This window comes from Mercurialis annua, linkage group LG8 (assembly GCF_937616625.2).
Source record: "Mercurialis annua linkage group LG8, ddMerAnnu1.2, whole genome shotgun sequence".
In the NCBI taxonomy this organism is placed as follows: domain Eukaryota; kingdom Viridiplantae; phylum Streptophyta; class Magnoliopsida; order Malpighiales; family Euphorbiaceae; genus Mercurialis; species Mercurialis annua.
Window position 1 is genome coordinate 27,984,267 of NC_065577.1, and position 24,345 is coordinate 28,008,611.

The following is a 24,345-nucleotide window of genomic DNA, read 5'->3' on the forward strand; positions in this document are numbered from 1 at the left end:
AAGAATCATATGTTAATTTTATTACTCTAATGCATCTTCATCATATTTCTGACTTATTTTTAGTTGTTTATTACTTTTTCTAATTTTTTTAGTATTTGCTTGATTAAGATATTTGATATGTTATTGCACACCCGTGCTGATTCAGCAGATTCTGATATTATCGACCGATTTGTGCGTATAAAATATGATTTTTCTTATTATTCAAGAGTATGTTGTATTTCAATAAACTTAATAATTACAAATTTATACGGGTTGAACTGTATTTTTATATTTAAAATCTCGTGGTCCAATAATGTCCTATGCATGCATCCGTAAGCGAGTGCTACATCCTTTATTGAGGTAAAAAATAGTGTCTTTTTAAGTTAAAATCTATTTACGTTAGTTGTTAGCATTAAATGTCAAACATCGAAATTACCAATCACCTTGAGACTCGATAGCCAAACGTAAAAAAATGCACTGGAATGTTTTAACCACTCGCCACTCGGGTTTCGGCTCGGTGGGCGTAAAAAGATAGTTTTAGTAATAGTTATTGGGAGTCTTAAGTGACTAGGTCTGATAAAGGGGGGCCAAGTAAGAGGATGGTTTGTTTAGTGGTTGAACAAGGAATTGGCGTCGAAGGAAACTAAATCCCCTTCATCCGCTTACGCTCTCTAATCGCTAGTCTTGGATCACAGTAGCATGACTCTGATGACTCCTCCGCCGTTAGATGTAATGAAATTTCAGTATTAGGGTTTGTGGATTAGCAGATCCGATTTCGTATTTGTTGACGCGACTGTTGTTGATTACAGCAGCAGCAGGAGGACGATGAGATGTTAGTCCCGCACAGCGACTTCGTGGAAGCTCCTCAGCCTATGGAAGGTACACTCATTTCTAATTACTTTGGTTTTGTTAACTTCAAGTGATTTGTGTTGTTGTTTTCAGTTGCAGCAGCTGATGATCCTCCGTCGGCGAGGTTCACTTGGACCATCGACAACTTCTCAAGGCTTAATACCAAGAAGCTTTACTCTGATGTTTTTGCTGTTGGGGGCTACAAATGGTAGTTGCTTTCGTATTTACTTGCTATTCGTACTCGATTACTTGACTTTGCGTTTTGCATTTGCGTTTGCAGGCGGATTCTTATTTTTCCCAAGGGCAACAATGTCGACCATTTGTCCATGTATCTCGACGTTGCGGATTCTACAACTTTGCCATACGGCTGGAGTAGATATGCTCAATTTAGTTTGTGTATTGCCAATCAATTACATCAAAAGTACTCCATCCGCAAAGGTAATTCTATATTCTGTTTACCTTGTGCTTACGACTTGCTTGCTTGGAGGTGAGTTGATTAACAAACTATCACTTTCTAACTACTAAATTCTTTTTTTACAAAGTTCGTTTGACTACTGAAATAACTTTCCTAGCTCTTAACCTTGGTAAGCTGTACTTTCCCGGTTAAATTGATTATAAAGAATTCATTCTGTTTTAATTATCATACTTTGTAATTTAAGAAAATCAGTTTTGCTTTGTTATTTTATATGCCTTACCTGAATTCGGGGTCCCTATATTCCGGAACTGCTTTAAATTTTCCAAGTGTTTTGGATTGTGAAATGACATGTTCATTTTTGATGATCATGCTCTTATTCTGTGCATTGAAACATGGATTTCAATCAGTACCATCTAAGTCAACCCAGTTTGTATTACAGCTATAACTTTCTTCTTCAGCAACAAATCATTAAACACCACTAGTGTTGTTGAAGATTACTTGTATTTAAGTAATAATATCTTCATTAACTTTTTCCATAAATAAGTTTTGAGCTTCAAACGTAGGTTCAAACAAGTGGTGCATAAATGTAGCTCATGGAGTTTGTTCAAGCTAACATTTGCTGTCATTTATGTTGTGCTCTTTATATTAAAGACGGTATCAATAATTTCAGGGGACTGATGAAACAATTTTTTTCTTTTTATTAAAAGAGAATTATTTAGCTGGACTGTCTATGTTATTCACTGAGTTCAAAATCTGAAACAACAATGCTGGCTGTACTTGTGCTACTTAGCTCATTTACATTTTCATGTAGTTCATTTAAATATGAGATGGTTCTTTTAGTTGCATATTAGTACTTAACGTTGCTTTATTTTGGTCTGCTTAAAGGTTTACCCTATCTGTACTTCTATATGCAACTTAAAAATATCAAATCATCGGTACCAATGATTTATGTATTATTTCTTGCTGCAGACACACAACATCAATTCAATGCACGTGAGAGTGATTGGGGATTCACTTCATTCATGCCACTTGGGGAATTGTATGACCCTGGTAGAGGCTATCTTGTTAATGACTCATGCATAGTGGAGGCTGATGTTGCTGTCCGCAAGGTCGTTGATTACTGGTCTCATGATTCTAAAAAGGAGACTGGTTATGTTGGGCTTAAGAACCAAGGAGCTACTTGCTATATGAACTCTCTCCTTCAAACCCTGTACCATATTCCCTATTTTAGAAAGGTTAGATCTTTGACCTCTTGCAACTTGAACTTCTTAAAATCATTTGCGGGCCCATGTATGGAAATGTTACTTGCAGGCTGTGTATCATATGCCAACAACTGAAAATGATATGCCATCAGGGAGCATTCCTCTAGCTTTGCAAAGTTTGTTCTATAAGCTTCAGTATAGTGACACTAGTGTAGCAACAAAAGAGTTGACAAAATCATTTGGCTGGGACACATATGATTCTTTTATGCAGCATGATGTGCAAGAACTTAATAGGGTTCTTTGTGAAAAGCTTGAAGATAAAATGAAGGTATAGACGTTTTTGAATATCGGCCTTTTATTTTTTAAGTTTACCAAATATAATAAATTTCTAATACTGGCTCAGGGGACAGTTGTGGAGGGCACAATACAACAATTATTTGAAGGCCACCATATGAATTATATTGAGTGCATCAATGTAGACTATAAATCGACGAGAAAGGAATCATTTTATGGTACACATGACTGCACTGAGTAACTAGATTATCAAGATTCATCTTGTGGGCCTCACAGGATTTTGTATGTAATTGTAGATCTTCAACTTGATGTCAAAGGCTGTCGGGATGTTTATGCTTCTTTTGACAAATATGTAGAGGTGGAGCGCCTTGAGGGTGACAATAAATATCAAGCGGAACAACATGGACTCCAGGTGAGATGCTTTATGGACATAGCTTTTATTTATTTAAAGCTGTTTTTTTGGGACTACTCAAATGTTAAGATTTTTTCTTGAAAATTTTATTCATTTGTATTTGGGTTTCTTGACTCACTATAAAGAATTCATTCAAGTTTTTTTATGCATCAATCAAATTATGAATTGATAACAAATGTGATGTGATCTGTTTATACTTCTCTTATTACCTGCTTATGGTTCTTATTCTATTTTGATATTTTTTGAGGAGGATTCCTTGTATTGCATTCTTACAAATGTCATCTAATACGCTTTTTATGTATTGAATCTTCCAGGATGCTAGAAAGGGTGTCCTGTTTATTGACTTCCCACCTGTTCTTCAACTTCAGCTGAAACGGTTTGAGTATGATTTCATGCGGGATACTATGGTAAAGGTTAGTTGTTGATTGCACATTGCTTATTTCATGTATGTGGGTGTGTGTCTCTGTGTGTTTCTCTCCTTTGGAAAGCAAATTGCTGTCCTCTTCTCCATCTCAGTCAACAGTATTTAAACTTGAAAGCTCTAGGTTGAGGTCTCGACATCGTTAATCCTAAAATATCATCTTAACAAAATCGATTTTATAACTAAGTTGAAAAAAAATCAGAACAATATACTTGATTTGTTCCTTACCCAGTGACAAGGATACACAAACTCTCCATGAAGTAGTTCCAAAGGGCTTTCTCCATTTGCAAAGTTTCTGTGGTGTTTTTGATTTCATTGTTTTTATAAGGTTGCTTTGGGCTCAGTGTAATGTTTTATGCATTGAAGAATTTACATTTTTGTTTGTGGTTTTGCAACATATAGTTTTGAAAAAATACATTACAATTTTCTCTTCTGCAATTTCAGTTACTCTTCTACTTCTAACTGCCATTTTCCTTCGGGTAATTTGGCAAAAAACGCTCACTTAATAGCATCTACTTTTAGTTACTTCACGATTGCAATTACACCAAAAGATGCATTTGTAATTAATTACTATTATTTAAATATTTAGCAGCAGCCATAGTTAGGTAATGGTGATAGGTCATGGTGATAGGGTGAAAGAGGTGAGCAAGTCGGGTTGTGATATAGGAAGTGGTTGATGGCAATAGAAACAAAACCGCACGGTAGTCCCTTGGTGGTATTAGTATGATTGTGATAATAGAGCCCATTGTTTCTAGCAAGCGGAGTACTGGTGATGGTAGTGCAGTGTCATGGTGGGTAACTGGGATCATGAGTGCTGATAGTACTACAAGTGGTGTTTGTAATGGTGGTAGTGTGCTCCTAGTACTGGAAGTAATAGCGGCACTGTGTGATGGTGGTAGCAAGGTGGTGCAGAGGTTGTTAATGGCTGTGTAAACTTTTAGTGGTGGTGATAGCGGCTTATATTGCAACAATAGTAATTACAGTATTATTACGTGTTTTTTTTAACCATACCAACAATAGTAACCCTCTTTCCTTTTAAATTACAGTATTATTACGTGTTTTTTTTTACTTTAAAGTGTCTAAGTACCCGTGTCCTATTTCGGATCCATATCCCCGTATTTTAAATTTATAATAGTAATGAGTTGGACGTACTGATATGTGTCCGACTTGACACCTGTATCTCCGGGTCCGGGTAACTTAGTTTAAGGATATTGTGTTCTAATTATTTTAATACTAAAAAAACTAAAAAGTCTGTATTCTCATATTAAAAGAATAGTTGTTAATATATTATTTTATTATTATTATTATTACTTTTTACTACTATAGCAATGTTTTCCAGTGTATCAATTCCTTTATTCTAAACAACTTTTGTGTTCCTGCGTCATATCGTGTTGTATCACGTATCCGTTCTGATTCCGTGCTACTTAGTGGCAACTGGCAAGCTATTCTAGGGACATCTTATGCCTTCTTTTCTAATGGCTATTGAGTCAAAAGGCATTACTTGTAAGCATACGCAGAACCCCTTAGAAGTGAAAAGTTGTAGAGGTTTCTTTTGCTATCACTATATTCAAGAGAGATCTGCTGTTTTTGCTCTGATAGGATGCAGAAACTCTGCCTTCAACTGTTCAACTGTTTCTCTCTTTATGCTATTGAGATATAATGTCTTCCAGATGTGGTAAGGTTGCATCCAGTCTAATATAAAATAATCTACTCCCTCCGTCCCAATAAAGTTGTCCACTTTGAGAAATTTTTTTGTCCCAAAACTCTTGTCCACTTTCAAAAAGTAACTAACTTTTGCACTCAAATTTTCTATATTACCCCTAGTTAAATTCCCCTAATAAGTAAATTGAAAGTAAATTGCAAGTGGACTCTTTATTAAATAAGGGTATGACAAGAAAAGTAAGGAACATTTTATAAAATCCATAAACAATAATTGCTTTTCTTAAACTGTTACCGTGTGATAAAGGCAAAGTAGACAACTCTATTGGGACGGAGGGAGTAATATTTTTGGATGCTGAGATGGCAGGACCATTAGCTACACCTGCGCAATTAAGGGTTAGGGTACAAGCTCCTAAAGTGTTACAAATTATTTAGTTTGAAATGTATAGATATGTTGTATTATTCTTCTCAAAGGAAGTACTGCCTTCTTGTGGACTCATTGGCCATTTTATAATTTATTGGATTGTTTAACTTGCAACTTGTTATTCATAGGTGCTTTTTGCCATCTTAATTATGTATTTTCAATGGGTTTCTTTAATCTGGCTTTGTATTCTTAGCTGTACTACTTTATGTTTTTCAATACCTGCAGATAAATGACCGCTATGAATTCCCTTTGCAACTTGATCTTGATAAAGAAGATGGTAAATACTTATCTCCTGAGGCAGACAGAAGTGTCCGAAACCTGTATACTCTCCACAGGTACAATTTGTGTTTCAAAAGAATCTGAAAACAAATTTGGACATCCTATGAATAGAGACTAACTGACTAGTATGTTCCTTGTGTTAACCTTTGGGAATAGGGAATCATTAATTAAGGTGCATTAACTCTTGAAAGGAATAAATTGCGATGAGGGAGAAATTACTTTAAGGATTATGCTCTTAGGACATCTGAAACTGCGATGAGAGCTTAAAAGAGTCACAATGCTATCTGTATGATGACATTTGGACAAGTTTGAACACTCCTTTTTTCAATTAATTGTTGTTTTTTCCACTAAAGGAGCCAAAATCAGGCTCCGCGATTTGGATGGCATGTCTTGATTTTTACAACTCAAATCTTCCAGTATAGCAGTCATCCAATGCTGCTACTCACTCAATATGTTCAGTTATGCATATTCCGTTTCTTCTTTGTTTCGTTCTCTTAATAATTCCCAAATAAAATTATACAAATTCCAAATGCAGCATAAATATTTGGGTGATGTTTTATCCTTCTGTTGTTCCCTGTAACCCTTCTATGGCGATCAATTCTATTGTTCTTCTTTTGCTGTTTGTATTAGTAATTTTTATCATGTGATGTTTTCCCTTTTACCTGATGGCTTAAATTTTCCGTACATTTCATGTGAATTGTATTAATTTCTTTCCATTGTGCAATGGGGTTCTCTTCTCTGGTTAGACTTGTAATCTGCAACAGAAATTGATTCTTAATTGAAGTAGTTAGTTTTTCTTATGTTGGTTGAATAGCAGTATTTTTCCCTATATGCAGAATAGGATGATGATTATCTGTTCTTGTCTTGTTTTCAGTGTTTTAGTTCATAGTGGCGGTGTGCATGGTGGGCACTACTATGCTTATATTCGGCCAACCCTCTTGGATCAATGGTATGCAATATTTTTCACATGTCCTAATTGGTTTGACCTTTGCGTCTCTCTTTCTTTTATATTAGTATGTTTTGAAGCAAATATGCTAGCTAGAGTACTTAAGCTGTAATATCAAATTATTTTTCTAATTCTGTTGTTAACGAGGGTGTTTGTAAGCTATCTCAGTTTTTTTCCATACACCATATTTGCTCTGTTTAAACTCTCTCAATGCCACATCATGAGCTTGTTTGTGTTGATAGCAAATATTAGCATGTTTCAATCTAGATTTTGAATGAATTCAAGTAGGACTTCTTGTAACTGGTGCAGATGGACTTCAAAACTTCGGACACTTCCTTATCCTACTGCCAAGTAGCTTTTGCTTTCTCCTTTAAGATACATTAAAATTCTAATGCACGATAGACTTGGTTGCCTGCCTTTTATTTCTATTTTGTTCTGGGATTTGTCTGCATGTTTTGATTTGTGGCATATAGGTATAAATTTGATGATGAGCGGGTAACTAAAGAAGATATGAAAAGGGCACTAGAGGAGCAGTATGGCGGTGAGGAAGAGGTAGCCTTCTGGCTTTAGTTGGGTTTTATTCACTTTGCACTGACATAAACTGAGGTTTTTGTATTCCTTGCTTTTCTTTCTGTAACAGTTACCGCAAGCAAATCCTGGCTTCAACAACTCACCCTTCAAGTTTACAAAATATTCAAATGCTTATATGCTTGTATATATACGTGAAAGTGACAAGGAAAAGATAATTTGTAATGTGGACGAGAAGGACATTGCAGAACACCTGAGGGTGAGATGATGATAGTACTTACATTCATATATTTGATTTTTTTGGTTATGTGAACATGTCTTTACTGTGCATGTTAACTATCTTCCAGATAAGGCTGAAGAAAGAACAAGAAGAGAAGGAACAGAAGAGAAAAGAAAAAGCAGAGGCTCACTTGTATACTATTATAAAGGTAAATATTTTGCAGATCCTATATTCTCCGTTTTGGCGACAACTCCCTTTCAAATGCAGAGTTACACATGCATTTGCGCACTCTAGTGTACTGCTGTTTAATTGTTGACAAATTGCTGATCTCTCATGGAACACAGTCAGTGATTTAGTGGAGGGAGAGAGTTACATATACATTTGCACACACTAGTGCAATGCTGTTTTATTGTAGACAAAATAAAATGCTGATCTGTCTCATGCAACATCAATCAGTGATTTTGTTATTCTGCGCCTTCAGGTTGCTCGTAGTGAGGATCTACTTGCACAGATTGGGAAGAACATTTATTTTGATCTAGTGGATCATGACAAAGTTCGTAGTTTCCGTATCCAGAAACAGACGTCCTTTAATCAATTCAAGGTAACTTTTATTTTTCTCTTCTTTTTGTCATACAATTGGAGATGCCTGCCCATTTTTTGGGATCAAAAGGCTTCGGGTCATTAAAAATTGTAACAACATTTCTAGCTAACTCACAAATTCGAAGTGTTTATATTCAACTATTGAATAAGTAATAGCATTTTCTTTTACTAGACGAGCAACTAGGCAAATAGGTAACTTGCAAAGACACGTGATAGGCTTGAGATTTCAATAGATAAAAGGACTGATCAAACCTATGCAGTTTTACTTCTTTATCATACATGCCACAAATGTTGTATAGTACTTACTGATTTATGTATATCAATTCAAACAGAGTCGACGTTTTATGCATATTTATTGTCATGCGGTATTGTCAGGCATAATATTTGGTTATGCAGCCTCAATCTCGGGGGAGGTCTTTCAATGAAATTTGCACAAGACCTCTTCTTTTGATCATATAGCAATAAGCATGTTATCTTGCTACAAGAATATTAATGAATGCAGTGTTTATGTTTGCTCTAAGGCTTTAACAAACATAATATATTTTAATTAGCCACTTTCCTTGTAGGGTATTTAAATTAAGAATATGTCTAAAAATACCAATACTTTGCAGGCGAGGTCAATCCTAACCAATACTTTCAAAATCACCCAATTAGCCCTATTTTGTATTTATTATGTTACTTATAGCCATTTTAAAAATAATTGAAAATTTTTCCATGTCACACATGTGAATCCTAACTCAACATATTTTAATAACAAATGTCGACATGTTACCTAATAATTGAACTAAACCATTTGTGACCATTATTCAAAACATAAAACTGGCCAACCATGATGGTTTAGTTGGATTTTTACGTGACGTGTCAACATTTGTGATTAAAATATTGATTGAGCTTGACATGTGGTAAAATTTAAAATTATTTTTAGAAATGGCCATAATTGACACAACAAATACGAAGTTGGGCAATTTTAAAAGTATTGGTTAGAATTGACCTCACTCGTAAAGTATCGGTACTTTTAAGATATTAAGCCTTAAATTAATTACTTAACCAATTGAGGATCATAGAATGTCAGATCTGTTACTTATGATCCTCCTACTCCTTGACTTGTATTATTGGAAGAAAATGTTCTTTTATCTATTCTTTAATTTATAGCTTGATGCTCTCAAAAAATAAATCAAAATTTATAGCTTGATGAGTATGAATGTATATTAGATATCAATATAAATATTGAGAAAAGCTAAGGAACACACCTTCTGAATTAGCATTTATTCAGCTGTTTGTTTTATTTTTCTTTTTTGAAATTGAACACGTATCTATACCTACGTCCGCTTCCATACCATTTTTAGCTTATTCTAAAACAGTGATGCCAGGTATTTCATGGCATGATATTATAATTTGGAAAAACACATATTTGACCCCCCTTTACTTTTATGGAATTTTGATTTTCGACACATACATTTATTTCTTTAAATTAGAACCTTATACTTCTAATGTGGTAGAAAGTATGTTCCATAATGGAAAATTAGCGCGTGTATTACAAGCGATGTTAATGCATATTTTTTTTTACTTCTTTTGTACTTTAATAATATTAAAAGAATAGCCTCTACTTTTGTTTTTATCAAAATTAAGTCTCCTGATGTTATTCATGTAATTTTTTCATTAAAACAAATATATATGACTTATTCAATGGTCACATCTATTAATATAAAAACAATTATAAATAAAACATTATATATAGTATAGATATAGATATAGATTAAAGAAATGGACTCAAATTAAAAGAGGGTAATGGTGTCAAAATAACAAATGCTTCTCTATCCATATCAATTCTGAAAATAGTTTTGCTCTAAAATTATTAACATTTATAATTTTAAAATTTTATAATTAAAGCTGGAATATGTCTTTTTGAGATAAGGATGAAACTGATAAAAACTTAAATTTAGTAAGTATTAGTTATAATCAAAAGAAATTTTTAAAAAATATAGCTGCAATTATTAAAAGTTCAAAAATTTCAATCCTTAATTTAAAATTTTTATTTTTTTTGAATTTTTTCCAATTTAAATAGGAGATTTTATATATTTTGACATTAGAATCTAATTGATTGCAACTAAAACTAAAGGATTTAAATGCATTTATAGATCGATTAACTAGGACTAAATCAGATATTTTATATTCAAAATTGACACTATCAGTACTTTATAGAAGGATTAATTCATAACAAAATAAAAGTACAAGTTCCCAATTTAGAGCAATAAATGTACAGGGTTTAAAATGGAAAAATATGTAGGCTAAGTATGCGTTGTCTTGTAATTAAGTTTAACTATGGTGCCTTGCTGACAAATTTTTTTCCCTTGTTAAGATATGAGTTTGTTACTAAGGCAGGCATTGCAAGTACAATTTCCTTTTATTGTGCTCTTTGTAGGCTCATGAAGTATGCAAATATCAAAATTTGGGTTTTAGATTATGAGCCAAATTAGGAATTTTTGACGTTGAGGATGAGCCTTTGCACACACCCTTTTGTGACTGAAAATCACATCACATCTCAGCTTTTCTTTGGTTTATGTTAGGAGGTCTTATACATAATTTTACTTATGGACTATAAAACTATAGTTTTCACAATATTAATAGAAGATGATTTGTTTAAAAGCATGTGGTAAATAAAATGATATAAAACAGAAGTACCTTAGTACCCAAATAAAAAAGCATTAAATTGCATTATATTTTCCTTGTCACATTATATTAAAATCGCATTCGTACATGTATATTTGCATACATCTTGATCTTTGTTAGATATTCTGATTGTCAAGTTTTTTGCAGGAAGAGGTTGCCAAAGAGTTTGGTATATCAGTTCATTGTCAACGTTTTTGGTTGTGGGCAAAACGCCAAAACCACACATATCGGCCGAATCGACCGCTAACTCTTCAGGAGGAAGCACAATCTGTTAGTACAAATTTGCATTTTCTTTTTTCTTTTATCATGCGATTTTGTGAAGGTATGGCATAGTATCATACTATGCTAGTTTAAATATCTGTGTTTGACATGGATGCTAGAGGGTAAACTGAAAGTTAAACTCACTATGGATTATCACTTGATTGACATGTATTCATTTAGGAAACAATTGATGCAAAATGTAAAAGTTTAAAGGCTCATTTCACCAGATAAAAGCATATGGACTTAATTTGGCAAGACTTTAAAGTGAAGGGCTGAGTAGTGGTTTTACCTCTTGATTTGGCTTTATAATGTGGCCGTTAGTTGTTGGAATGCACTTTTCACATCCGTCAGAAAAGACATAATTAGCATGAAAAAATGCGACGGACCAATATCTCCAAATAGAAGTATTGGTCTTCAATTGATAGGAGACTTGTATAGTGGGACTTCAGAATGCACTTTTACCAAATATCAACCATCTTACCTTAAAATGAAATGAAAGATTTGATAGCATTTTTAGTCCTTAATTGCGTATAATTTAGAAGATTAATCTGTCTCCTATCTTATATTGAATTCCCTGGAGTGTTAAAATTTGCAACATCCACTTGTCCATATATAGACATGCGAACAAAAATAGTTTTGATGGATTGTTTCTTCATATGGATAAAGTCTTAAGTTCTTGTTGTGACATAGTCCACGTTTGAGGAAGGGCGTAGATCATGAGTCATGACTCCTTGAAGCATTCTAATAAAGGGTAGCTTAATTAAGCAATTGTATATGTCAAATTATGAATGAGTTAATCACGAAGTTTCTAGATTTAAGAGTTTCTAGAAATTTTTAGATTTAGAAGTGATAGTTTATGTGGTCTTATTATATTCAAGCATTCTAGAATATTCATGTTCTGGAATGTTCACTCTTTAATGTTCTAGCATATCAATCACTTAGCTAGTGTTCTTGTATATATGTAGATATTGACATTCCATTGTAAAGATACAACTTAACAATAGAAAGTCTTTTTCTTTTGTTTATTGTACACTGGTCCTTTAATTTTATTAAACATGTTATCAGAGCTCTAGGGCTTTATTTTCTTCTTTATAAGACCTTTATTGTTGTTATTCATTCCTGTTTATATTGTGTAGCCTTAATTGTTGTGAATTTCTTTATCATTATGTCAATTGAAGACTCCAATTATGTCCAGAAAATTGGAGAGTTGCATAATGTTTGTTCAACCTATAAACTCAATTGGAAATACTATCTCAAAGGTCTTAATTTATTTGCACATATCTTAAGGGTAAAAGAAAACTTTCTCACCTTCTTGGAACACGACCAACAAAGAATGATCCAACATTTGAAGTATGGAATGAGGATTCCATAATGTCATCACTATTGGATTTCATGTATCCCATGCTTAGTGACGCTTGCGTGTTTTTAACTACGTCAAAGGGAATTTGGGATTTCATCCACCGCACGTATTAAAAGGTTCAAGATGTTGCCCAAGTCTATGATCTAAAGGTCAAAACTATAGCCTCTAAGCGAGGAGATAAGTCTGTCACAGAATATGCCAACCAGCTACAAAATTTGTGGCAAGAACTCGATCATGATAGAGTTCTCCAGATTTGAAATGCCCCGATGATGCTACCACCTTGAAGAACTTCTTTGAAAGAGACCGCATTTACTATTTCTTGGCTGGATTGAACCTTGAATTTGATCTAGTTAGAATTCAAATTTTTGGAGTGAAAGATACACCATCTCTAGAAGAGACAAGTTCATTGATTCGTGCAGAAGAAAGCCGTAGGAGTGTTATGCTTGAACCATAAGCCGTGAATGAGTCGGCCGTAGTAGTAAAATCAAATTTTCAAGGGAACAAGAAGATTGATCAACCCAGACAAAGAAAAAGATGATAAGGATAATCTCTGGAGCAACTACTGCTAGGCCTTCCTATACCATTAGAAAAGGTACTAAAGAATGCACCAAATAACCACTTTATCCACTATCTCACTATTTGTCTCTTAAACACCTATCACCAACTCATAAAAAGTTCATCATGAGTCTAAACACCACAATTATCCTAAACACTAGTTTTGAGGCATAATTAAAAGGATAGTGGAGGGATGCTATGAAAGAGGAGATGAGTGCATTAGAGAAGAATAAAACATGGGAGATTGTTGATAAATCTAAAGGGAAAAATATTGTTGACTGCAAGTGGACTTTCACACTCAAATGCAAGACTAATGAATCCCTTGAAAGATATAAAGCACGATTGGTGGAAAAGGATACACTTAGACTTGTGGGGTAGATTATCAAGAAACTTTTTCTTGGGTTACAAAAATGTATACCGTGAGAATTTTGTTATCATTGTTCGCTCACTTTAACTGGAAACTCTTACAATACGATGTAAAAATTGCATTTCTCCTTGGTGACGTAGATGAAGAAATCTACATGAGCATTCTTCTGGGATTCAAGGGAGAAACAACTCGTAAGGTATGCAAGTTGAAGAAGGCTCTTTATAGGTTAAAATAATCTCCTAGAGCATGGTTTGGACTTTAAAAGATTTGCCATAGTTATGAAGGATTTTGGGTATAAACAAAGTCAAGGTGATCATATACTCTTTTCATTAAGCATGCAATTACAAGAGGAGTGACTGCCTTGCTAGTCTGTAGATGACATCATAGTCACTAAAAATGATAGAGAAAGAGAAACATGAATTAAAACAAAGACTAGCAAAAGAATTCGTGATAAAGGAACTTGGAGCATTGAAGTACTTCCTTCGTATTGAGGTGGCATATTCCAAACAATGGATCTTTATATCTCAATTGAGCTATGTAGCTGATTTATTGACCGAAACAAGGAAGATTGGGTGTAAACCATCCCCCACTACAATGGATCCAAACTATTAAGTAGGAGTAGCTAAAGATGAAGCTATTGTTGATAAAGGAGTGTACCAGAGGTTGGTTGGTAAACTCATATACCTTGCTCATACTCGGCTAGATATAAAATATTCAATGATTGTGATAAGTCAATTCATCACGATCCTTGAGAATCTCATCTTCAAGCAGCTTGCCGAGTGCTACATTACTTTAAAGGAAATCCAGGTAAGGGAATTCTGTTTGAAAAGAATGATAGTCTTACTCTAGAAGCGTTCACTACTAAAGCTGATGCAGGTTCCTGGTGGATACAGGTTCCCCAGTGGATAGAACATCAACTACAAGGTATTGTACTTATCTTAGGGGTAATCTAGTAATATGGAAGAGCAAGAAGCAAAATGTTGTAGCAAGATCATCTACCGAATCAGAATTAGGGGTATTGCTCAGGGATTGTGTGAGCTATTTTGGTTGAAGATCATTTTAGATGATTTGAAAATCAAGTAGGAAAGACCAATGAAGTTTTATTGCGACCCAAATCAGCTAGCAACATTGCTAACAACTTGAAAGGATAAAACATATTGAAATTTTTATATATTTCATTAAAGAAAAATTGGTTGAAGGGTTAGTGTGTATGTCCTATGTTCAAATCAAAGTTAACACATGTCTTGACACAGGGGTTGAATAGTTCAAGTTTTCATGTTCTTATTTTCAAGCTGGGAATGGAAGATATCTATTCCTCATCTTGATGGGGAATGTCAAAGTTTAAAGGCCAAATGTTATAAAATGGCCAAACCTTTTACAAAAGTTTCACAAAAGTCCTGACCTTTCAATTTTGTCGATTTTGGCCAAAAACTGATTATTTGGTTTCACAAAAGTCCTGACCTTTCAATTTTGTCAATTTTGGCCAAAAATGGATTATTTGGTTTCATAAAAGTCCTGACCTTTCAATATTTGGCATGCCACATAGGCGTCACATAGGCGCCACATAGGCAAATTGAAATCAAATTGAGAGTTGGCCACAACTGAAACCAAATAATTTGTTTTTGGCCAAAATCGACAAAATTGAAAGGTCAGGACTTTTGTGAAACTTTTATGAAAGGTTTGGCCTTTTTACAACATTTGGCCAAGTTTAAATGAGTTAGTTACGTAGTTTCTAGATGTAGGAAGTTTCTAGAAGTTTCCGAATTTAGGAATTTCTAGAAACTTCTAGATTTAGAAGTGGCAGTTTATGTGGTTTTATATTCAAGCAAGAAAACTCATATTCTAGAATGTTCTAACATATCACACTTAGTTAAAGTCCTTATATATAAATAGATAGTGGCATTCCATTGTAAAGTACTACTTAACAATAGAAAGTCTTCTTCTTTTGTTTATGCAACACTTCTATTTTATTCAACAGTATATCCTGCGAAATTTTCTTTGTTCTTTCACATAAGACTGTAACCTTTATAGACGAATTATGAATGTGTTGATTCTCAAATATTTAATTGAAGGTGTGATAACCTACTGTTTATTCTATTTCAAATGTGATGTCATGTTGTCAAGGTGATATGCCAAATTGTAATGTTATGGACAGGTGATTGTGACTTTTTATATGAGAATGACTCATTAAAAATACTTGTTCTCTCACCATGAAGTGGAGACAGTGCGCATGCCCGTTAATCTGCTCCTGTTCTTGTAAATGCTTCAGTTGGTTGTGCATAAGCATTGTTGATGTCTTAACATCATATACCTGCTACAATATTCTGATGCCATTTTGAGGATTGATTTGAAACTATGTCTTGTTCAATATCTCTCACATCAATGATAGAATTTTCTGTTGCCTTTCTGATAAAACATTTGGTCATGCAATCAGCTTAGGAGTTAAATTTTTTCTTGTTTTCCGTTAACATTGTTTATGAAATGGTTTCCAAGGAGTGTAGAAATAAAAATTCTTATCTGAACATTAAGTCATGAGATTTCCAATATGGTCTTATGATATATACGAATGCTTCTTATTGAATGTCTTTGGCTTCTTAGTTTTGCATATGCCCATTTTTGGTGTTTTAAGAGTAAAATATGTTGCAGGTTGGACAATTGAGAGAGGTTTCTAATAAAGCGAATAATGCGGAGCTGAAGTTGTTCCTTGAAGTTGAGCTTGGACAAGTATGGTTATCACCCTAACCATCCGTTTTTTTCCTTTTCTTTTCATTTTTGGATGAATATCAGTGAATTTTATCACTCTCTTCATTATCTCTAACTACCATGACAATCTAGGATTTGCAGCCTACCCCTCCACGTGAGAAAACTAAAGAGGATATCCTCCTCTTCTTCAAACTCTATGATCCATCTAAAGAGGAGCTCCGGTAAATAACATTTCACTGGTTATTTTGTTTGCTTGTATACATATATTTTTGGTTAGGCTCATTATTTATGATGACAGATATGTTGGGAGGTTGTTTGTAAAGGGGGCTGGCAAGCCGTTGGAGATATTGATGAAGCTAAATGAATTGGCTGGCTTTGCTTCTGATCAAGAGATTGAACTTTATGAGGTCTGCGATCCAGATTAAGATTATATTTACCTTATAGCTGCATCACCTATTACCTTCGGCCTGTTATATATCTTATTATGTATCACCTATTAACCTTTGGCTTGTTTTATATCTTATTACATCTTTGGATACAGGAAATAAAATTTGAACCTAATGTCATGTGCGAACACATTGACAAAAAGCTTACATTTCGTGCTAGTCAGGTCTGTCAATTCTTAATATGTTTTTTCATCATTTCTTATTTTGCACTTATCGATGCTTGGTTTTTATTTTTATTATTGTTGATTTCTGTTCAGCTTGAAGATGGAGATATCGTTTGCTTTCAGAAACCCCCTCAAGTCGGAAGTGGTGAACAATTTCGTTACCCTGATGTGCCATCGTTTCTTGAATATGTGCATAATCGTCAGGTATACCATGATGTGTTCCATAATGGGAAAATGGTGTTTCTGAAAAAAATGATGAATTCTTCTATTTACTTTCATTTATTAGTCGCTAGCAAAAGTCTAAATTTCTGTATTATTATGGTTAGTAGTTCTCATTTGGTACAGTTTGGTGTGGAGATTCAGTTCCAACAGTTCAGTAGAAACATCATTATAACCGTGAATATTATTTTACACCTAATTATAAATATGAATTATAAAAGGGTGAAGCTCTGTTTAGAGTAAGAATTATTGAGGACAGAATAAATTTTTCTTAATAAATACCTATCTTTTATTAATATAGAAAAGTAGATTCAAATACAAAAGGTGGTTTTGTCAAAATAAAAAACTTGCTTCGTCCCTATTTCTGCTCGAAATAGCGCCACCCAAAAAATAAACAAATAGTAATTATGAAACAAGCTAAATACTATGTTAAATATAGAAATTTAACTTGGATTGTCCAAAATAATAACAATATTATCCTAAATAATAAACATTATCCAAAATATTATAACATTGTCCTAATCAATATTTTTAAAACCAGACCCTCTTCATGAGGGGTTCACAGTTGGACAGATTCAACTAGTTTAAATCGGATTTTTTTATTTTTATTAATGAAAAACTAATAATATGATGGGCTATTGAATTAAAAATAACTATCGAACTTTATTGTGTGATTAATGTTTAAGAGTATGTCGTAATTACTTTATATGAAAGAGATAGATATTGTTTTTAATATTAATAATTAATAATTAATAGTTATTAAATTAAAAAAATTTATAAAGAAAAAATTTGATAACATATTTAAATAAAAAAATAATTATTAAATCTTGTCATGTGAAATATAATTATAATTAATCAATATTTTAGTGTATGTAGTATTACAGAGAGAAAGAGAAAGGGAGAGTGTTATATGAGAGAGAGTATTGTGTGTATAAGAGATTATTGTTTGTATGAGAGAAAAAATAGAGAGTCCACTTTGGAGTTTGGCAAAATACTATCATTTTGGAGGTTGGCAAAATACTATCATTCATCTGAATATCTTGAGGTTAATGGAAGAAATGGTAATTGAAGAGAGCTAATTAAAAAATAACTATGAAAACTGACATACTTCAATCTATAGTTTCCTCAATGGCTTCCACGGGCTCCTTAACGGATCCTGCAACAAATGAGAACTTCAACTGTTTTAAGAGTTAAAGAACTCTTAAACGATCCAAAACTACATAATTTTAGCTAATTTAAACTACGTAATTTATAAATGTAATTACATGAATAATTTATATAAAATTAATTTTTGTACTATAATCTATACGAAATTAAGTTTTTTATGAAATTTTAATTAAAATAAATAAATAATATTCAGTACTTAATTTTTTTTACATACGTATGGAATAAATATTTTTTGCAATCATAAATTAATTTGTAAAGTTCAGTATTAAGAATGGAATGTGAATGAAAATTAATTATATGTTTTTCAATTTGAATCCACATTCTGTTTGATTTTTGCTCGGGTTCAGGGATCTCCAAAACCTCTTCACATCCCTAGTTCTCATACATCCTCCTAACATTGTATTGGACTTGATTTTAGAATGTTTGGAACTTGTATGAAGTGTATCCAAACAAAAATGAGCTCGTATGTGACAATGTGTACTGTTTGATAATATAATTGTACTTGGTACATGAATTGCACCAAAGATTGCTGATGTTTAGAGAATTTTATCTCATATTTAAGCTTTTGCTGGATGAATTTGTATTTAAGATTGGCTTCACTTGTTTTGATGAGTAGGTTGTTCGGTTTAGATCTTTGGAGAAACCGAAGGAGGATGAATTCAGCCTCGAGTTGTAAGTTCATTTAAATTTAGGTATTATAATGGCTCACAAGTGATTAATTAAAAAATGTTTGTTTGAATTGTGTCCACTGAAACTTCAGATCAAAGCTCCACAATTATGATGATGTTGTTGGAAAAGTTGCTCACCATCTTGGCTTAGATGACCCATCCAAAATTAGGCTTACTTCTCATAATTGTTATTCTCAACAACCTAAACCTCAACCTATCAAGTACAAGGGAGTTGATCATTTATCTGATATGCTGGCCCACTATAATCAGGTATACTGCAGAACTACAGATGTGTACTGGTTATTGCTTATTTGTTTTGTTATCTCAAATTGGAATAAAACTGGTGTCATTTCATTCTCAATAGACATCCGACATCCTATACTACGAGGTACTGGATATCCCTCTTCCAGAACTGCAAGGCTTGAAAACCCTGAAAGTTGCTTTTCATCATGCCACCAAGGATGAGGTTAGTGCAGCTGACTAAAATTAGTTTTTCAGATCTCATATTATTTGGGTTTGGAATTCCTGGGATAACTATCGTGCTCTCAGGTGGTGATTCATACTATTAGATTGCCAAAACAGTGCACCGTAGGTGATGTTATTTCTGACCTTAAGACAAAGGTAACTGCTATTACTTTTGGGTTTCCTTCATCTTCATTTCCTGCTCAATTTATTGCGGAGTTCATTTATTGCATTTATATGTACGAATTGTCAGTGAGTTCCTTATTTTCTGTTGGAATTTGTAAAATCTAGTCTTAGAATCTATACCTGATGTTTCCTATTCACAAGTGCTTTATCTTATACCTTAATTTGAACAGGTCGAGTTATCTCATCCCAGTGCAGAGCTTAGATTGCTTGAGGTTTTCTACCACAAGATTTACAAGGTATGGATTTAATTTTACATTTTAAGGGTTCCATTTAGATATAATCCCTGCTTAACACATCTTTTCACTGTGGAGCTTTAAATTTTTGGTTTTCATGGTTTTTCTTATTGTGAACTTTGGAAAAGCAGATTCTTAAAAAAAAAACATAAATTAAAATATTTAAAGCTGTTTGCAGAAATTGTACCAAAAACGGGCTATGATGTTGGGTCTCTAACTAGTTGATGATAAGTCTGTTAGGTAAATTAGATCTAAAGTTATCTTGTTTCATGTCTATTTGTTGCTTGGGTTGGCAATTAATTTATTGATTTATTTAATGGAAGTTTCAACTTACGGTCCTGCTCGTAGATAGCGTAAGATGCAGATTTTAAGTATTGACTATTGAGTGAACTTGTTATCTGCATTATAGTTTTCTCTAATATTTAGAGAATCTTACAGTTGTTTACTTGAAGCTGCATTTGTCATTAGCTCAATTTCTTTATCTTTTTATAGTTAATATGCTTTCGTGTTTTGTTTCTAAGCAACTTTTTATTTTCAGATCTTTCTGCACAATGAAAAAATTGAGAATATCAATGATCAATACTGGACATTACGAGCAGAAGAGGCTAGTCTCTCTCTTTATATATATATATATATATATGTATCTTTTAATTTTTCTTAGATTTATTTGTTTTTAACTTCTCCTAAATATGGATTGGAGTTTTGAACTATTACTTGCATCTTTAGATTCCAGAAGAGGAAAAAAATCTTGGTCCTAATGATCGATTGATTCATGTCTATCATTTTATGAAAGACCCGGCTCAGAATCAGGTAGCATTGACTTTTTTTTTTGTTGGTGTTTAATCATTTCTTTATTTTTTTTTGCAAATTTGGAGAATGGGAAACGTTATGTTTGATATGTTTGCCTAGAAAGGGGACTTTTGCATAACATTTATCTTCAAATCAAGTTGGGAATTGAGAAGTGCAAATAGTAAAAGAATTTCCATTTATAACCTGCTGAGAAGGGATAATGACTAACAAGGGCAGCCAGTTTAACAACGTGCAGAAGAAAAGATTTTAAAAAATTGTTTTCAAAATATTTATCCACCAAAACTATAAGTTGTGCTGATCAACCTCCTCTGCAGAATATTATAGAATTTATTTGACACCTGTCCATAAAAGCAAATTATTCATACTTATGATTATTGTTCCTTAGACATACCTCCCAGTTTTATGATCCGGCAAGGTAAACACCGGCCTTGGTTGGTTGGTAGTGGCCAGCGTAGTTACCTATGTAATTACAAATATGTTATGGTTCCCTTTGTTTGATACCAAGCAGCAAATTCAGAATTTTGGGGAACCGTTTTTTCTAGTCATCCATGAGGGTGAAACATTAGGTGAAGTTAAGCTGCGGATACAGAAAAAACTGCAGGTTCCTGATGAGGAGTTCATTAAGGTAATTCTTATAATACATGAAAAATGGTTACTTTATTTGTCTTGATGTTATTTTCATTGTGATTTTTTTAACGTTTGAGCGTATTTTGGTGTGATTAGTGGAAGTTTGCATTTTTGTCACTGGGGCGTCCCGAGTATCTTCAAGATTGCGATATTGTATCGAGTCGGTTTCAGGTGCGCATCTGTGTGCTTTTGACGCAAGTGCTAGAATGAGCAATTAGTTTGGTCGCTTATTGCGTTTTTTTTTGTTGTGGTAATAGAAAAGGGATGTGTATGGTGCTTGGGAGCAGTATCTTGGGCTGGAGCACTCTGACAATGCTCCTAAAAGGTCATATTCGGCTAATCAGGTACTTAAAACTTAAAAGTGATGCGGTGTATGCAATACAAGGAATCAATGTCTGTTTTCTGATGTCGTCTTAATAAATTATTGCAGAATCGGCACACATTTGAGAAGCCGGTCAAAATCTACAATTAGTACTCATACAGGCATTTGAGCAGTGTTGCAAATTATAATTAGGAGAGAGCTGAGTGTAATTCTTTGATGTAGGGTATAGTTTTTTTTGACTCAATTCTGTTTGTAATTTTATTAGTACATAAGATTTTGTTGTATAGAGGGTATAGGTGTGTATACTTGATTTTCCGTGTTGTGTTTTATTTCTATGCCTGTATAATAATAAAGCTTTCATCTGAGACTTGCTGCTGCAAATACCAAACGAATTTTGATACCAAGTGTAAGTGGCCTCATCTTTTGCTTGGATTTATCCTTTTTACTGAAAATAATACCACTCAATTCCATTTACATTCAGAGTTAAATAACTGTCTGATGTTGTCCCAGCTTAGCTTGGCTTATTTTGTTCCTAAATCCATTAATCTCGACCAGGATCAATTTTATTCCTTCTTATTATGAAATCATGAACTGGATTAGTTGCATGCCTCTCAAAGGACTATCCCGGTGCTTTTTAAGGTTTTTCCTATTAAATGAAACGGCATCTTTCTAAAGTATGCAAATTTTTTTAAGAGAAAAATTAGTAAGTACCTTATATGGCTATACTTAATTAGATTTTTACTGTTGACTAAAATAAAAAGTTGATATATTTTTTAAGTTTTCAAATTGCACAAATAATTTTATGATATTCGAGGATTACTGTCAACTATAAAAAAAGGAAGTGGTTATAAGAATCAAAATCTTCTACAAAATCTCAAAGCATAAATATATAACAATTAATATTTAAGAATCTTTAATAGTCCTTAATTATAATAATTGATAATTTGAATTATATGCCATAAACGGCAAAAGAAAAACCAAAAAAAAATAAAATGATTAAAAAAAAAAGAAAACAACAAGCATTTGAGAAACAAAAAAAATCCAGCAAAACAAGAAATTCATCAACTCATCATAAACAATCAACAAATATGAATACACAATACAAATTCATTTATTTGTAAAAAAAAAACTGATATATCATGTACTTAACCATTAATAAATTAAATTTAATAAAAAAAACTATTAACATCATAAAATCATTTTTAGATAAATCTAACAATAATATATCCTAAAATTAACAGTACACCAAATTAGTTAACTGTCAGTTAACAAGTAGTCACTTATTAGTTAACCTTAACTAATAAAAAAATAATATTTAACATTATGTATTCATGTTTTAGATAACCAACACAAGTATAGTTAGCTAATAGTTAACCGTTAGGAAACATATAATTACCCCCTAATTATTTTCAAAATTATTCAAATATAATAAAAAAACAACTGAACATCAAATTTCAATTATTTTAAAAATAATCATACGTATAAAAATAACTGTTAGTTAACTATTAGTCACATATTAGTTAATTGTAATTAAAAAAAGTAATTATCAATATATATTCGTGTTTTATATAAAAAAAATCAGACAAAGTTAGTTAACTATTAATTAACCATTAGAAAACATATAGTTAACCTTAATTATTTTTACATCATTGCTAATATCCCAATTACAATAAAAAAGACAACAGCTGTCAGCCACCGCGCCTTCGTTCATCGTTCGCCTATCTTCGTCTCACTCTAACGACTGCTTTCTTCGTTCAACTCAAAGCGCCTTCGTTCATCGTTTTTTTCATCAGTTTGACAGGAAAAAACTGCAATATAAAAAATAACAAAAACGATTCAAAAACTTTAGAAATGCTTGCAGAATTAAAGTTTCTGTTATTAGTGTACTAATAGTTACCTAATGGTTAACTAACAGTAATTATTTTGTAAAAATGCAAGAATGACAACGTTGAAGGTTGTTGTTTATTATAAGATCAAAGGAATTTTAATTAAAGACGATGCAGAATTCTGAACTCTAAAAGCAATAACATATAAGGAATTTTTAGAACAATTAGCTTGACATCAACGGGCGGAGGAGCAATCGGTTTGTTCTTTTTCACGACATTGACAGGGAAATCCTCGAAATCACTGTCACTCCCTTCTTCTTCTACATGAACTTCAATATAAAAAAACAAAGACGATCCAAAAACTTTAAAAATAAATTGTAGAAGAAGAAAAATAACCCACCACCGCCACGACCTCCACGTCAGCCATCGAATCTTCCACCTCTTCCACGACCGCCATCGTATGTTTTTCTTTGTTGGAGATTTCTCGGTCGGTGGTTGTGTGTTTAGCAGCCCTTGTTTTCGCCATTTTTAAGAGGAAAATGCAAATTCAAATTGGGAATATTTTCTTAATGATAGGAGTTAAAGATTGAAGGAGAGAATTTAGGGAAGATATATTTGCAAAAAGAGATATACATGCAGATTGTGGGAGTTATCAAAAATAACGGCATAGTATTTGTTTAATTTAAAAAATGTATTTGTGTAATTGAAAAGTTGTTATTTAAAAAAAAATTACTAACAGTAAAAATTTAAAACAAACTTGGTGATCGTAAATTTCAAATTAAATTTGTCCAACACAGTAAAGGGGTTAATTTTCTCTTTCCTTGACTACTATCAAAATGTGTTCTATATTTCGGTTCATAACTTTTGGCCCAAAATACATGCATTTATATGTGATTTGCTAAAAGATTTTGCAAAAATATCCACCTAACCAAATTTTGTAAAGGCTTAATTATTTAAAAATCTCTCATTTATAATTTTTTGAGAAATTTGCACAAAATACCTTGTTCTTAGATTTATATTTATTTTAAATACCTTAATTTTAAAAATTTATATTTTTACTCTTTCTATTTC

The 24,345-nt window shown here is 32.8% G+C and overlaps 1 protein-coding gene across 2 annotated transcripts; it reads left to right on the forward strand.

The window, feature by feature from the left end:
• The first annotated feature begins 538 nt into the window (after positions 1 to 538).
• Positions 539 to 21,852, forward strand: LOC126659798 (ubiquitin C-terminal hydrolase 13-like). Of its 2 annotated transcripts, none has more exons than XM_050353127.2 (32): positions 539 to 708; positions 789 to 858; positions 922 to 1,036; positions 1,109 to 1,266; positions 2,213 to 2,478; positions 2,555 to 2,773; positions 2,849 to 2,957; positions 3,036 to 3,151; positions 3,466 to 3,564; positions 5,881 to 5,990; positions 6,809 to 6,883; positions 7,354 to 7,432; positions 7,521 to 7,667; positions 7,756 to 7,836; positions 8,110 to 8,229; positions 11,046 to 11,168; positions 16,088 to 16,165; positions 16,277 to 16,365; positions 16,443 to 16,551; positions 16,686 to 16,754; positions 16,848 to 16,958; positions 18,757 to 18,812; positions 18,901 to 19,078; positions 19,173 to 19,274; positions 19,358 to 19,429; positions 19,627 to 19,692; positions 20,228 to 20,293; positions 20,416 to 20,499; positions 21,008 to 21,124; positions 21,223 to 21,297; positions 21,384 to 21,470; positions 21,557 to 21,852. In XM_050353127.2, exons 1-32 carry the CDS (start codon positions 679 to 681, stop codon positions 21,596 to 21,598), a joined length of 3,318 nt encoding a protein of 1,105 aa, XP_050209084.1. In that variant the 5' UTR covers positions 539 to 678; the 3' UTR covers positions 21,599 to 21,852. The 2 variants fall into 2 exon arrangements, with proteins under 2 accessions (XP_050209084.1, XP_050209085.1); XM_050353128.2 differs by having other exon boundaries at positions 792 to 858.
• The last annotated feature ends 2,493 nt before the right edge of the window (positions 21,853 to 24,345 follow it).